The sequence below is a fragment of the Lolium rigidum genome, chromosome 2, assembly GCF_022539505.1.
Source record: "Lolium rigidum isolate FL_2022 chromosome 2, APGP_CSIRO_Lrig_0.1, whole genome shotgun sequence".
Taxonomy (NCBI): Eukaryota; Viridiplantae; Streptophyta; class Magnoliopsida; order Poales; family Poaceae; genus Lolium; species Lolium rigidum.
In genome coordinates this window covers 82,285,918-82,287,276 of record NC_061509.1, presented here as the reverse complement: position 1 = coordinate 82,287,276, position 1,359 = coordinate 82,285,918, and the positions used below count along the sequence as shown (strand labels likewise).

At 50.4% G+C, this 1,359-nt stretch overlaps 1 protein-coding gene across 1 annotated transcript; it reads right to left on the bottom strand.

The window, feature by feature from the left end:
• Nucleotides 1-252: 252 nt before the first annotated feature.
• LOC124686810 (dehydrin DHN1-like) lies at nt 253-791 on the bottom strand. Its single transcript, XM_047220702.1, has 2 exons — nt 585-791; nt 253-471 (listed from the first exon to the last, which is right to left on the bottom strand). The coding sequence occupies exons 1-2, from the start codon at nt 789-791 to the stop codon at nt 253-255; spliced, it is 426 nt and encodes a 141-aa protein (XP_047076658.1).
• Nucleotides 792-1,359: the final 568 nt, after the last annotated feature.

Below are 1,359 nucleotides of genomic sequence, written 5' to 3'. Positions count from 1 at the left end.
CAGAGTATCTATGTGTCCCATGCATACTTACAAAACACACATGAGTATTCTTTTAGTGGAGGGCAGATGGATACATACGGAGTACTATACATGCATACACATACATCGGTTCACGAAAACGAAACACATATCGCTGACGCCGATCATTTCAGGATCAAGAACACACACCCCTCGCGGGGATCTTATTTTGCAACACATGGATGCTGCTGAGCTCTGACGTAGTCCAACACGAAGGCTTGGAGCAGATACAGCTCAGTGCGTCCCGCCGCCGGGGAGCTTCTCCTTGATCTTCTCCATGACGCCCTTCTTCTCTCCGGTGGCCTCGGCGCCGTGCGTACCGGCGTACTCCCCGGCCACAGCCGTCTGCTGCTGCTGCTCGGCGGTGTCTTTGTGGCCGCCTCCGGGGAGCTTCTCCTTGATCTTCTCCTTCATCCCCTTCTTCCTCCTCCCGCCCACTCCATCGTCCTCGGACTACATACATATATCACAAGAGTCAAGATGATGATTCAACTGCACAAGCACAAGTTAAGATCGACGGTACGTATATGGAGAGAGTCTGAGATAGTGAAGCAGAATTAACGTACCGAGCTAGAGCTGGAGCTGCCGGAGCGGCGCAGGACGCCGTCGGTCTTGTGGTCGTCTTTCATCGGCTGGAGCTGCCCGCCAGCGGCACCGGCCGCAGCACCGTGTGTTCCGGTGGGGCCTCCGGTGACGCCGCCGTGCCCGGCCACCGGCTTGCCGTACTCCTCCACCTTGTTGGTTTCGTGCCCGTGCTGCCCCTGGTACTCCATGCTACCTATACGCTCTTCAAATTTCAGGCTTGACTGCGCAGATGAAAAGTGTCTCTGTATATATCGAGTTGTTGCGACTTGCGATGCAGAGAAGATAAAGTTGGGTTGGTTATTTATAGTGGTTCCAGTTGGAGATGCAGGTGTACGTGTACATGCACGTATTGGTCTCATTATGATGGAGTGGTTACCCCGCCAAAAAACAAAGCAGGGATGAAAGGTGTGCATGCCACGGTTTCGTCGATGCGCCACGTATGGCTTCGGGCTCTCTGGATGGAAGGACACGACTCCATGGACCATGGGTGCATCTGCAGTTCTGCACTGTACATGTTTGGTTTGGTACAGCGTGCGTGCTACGTGGAAAATCTGCTTACCATAATTTATTTCCCTGCTAAATTTAAGAGGAGCCACAATTCAACTTTTCTTAGTTGCTCTTCATGGTGGATCTACAAACTTTTCAAAATAGAGGATTAACATATGATTGAATGGTTAAAAGAGCAGTGACACTTTTAGCCTACTAAAGTTTAAATATTAGATTGATACTGGTGTCTTATAAAACTGAAATTTTTTT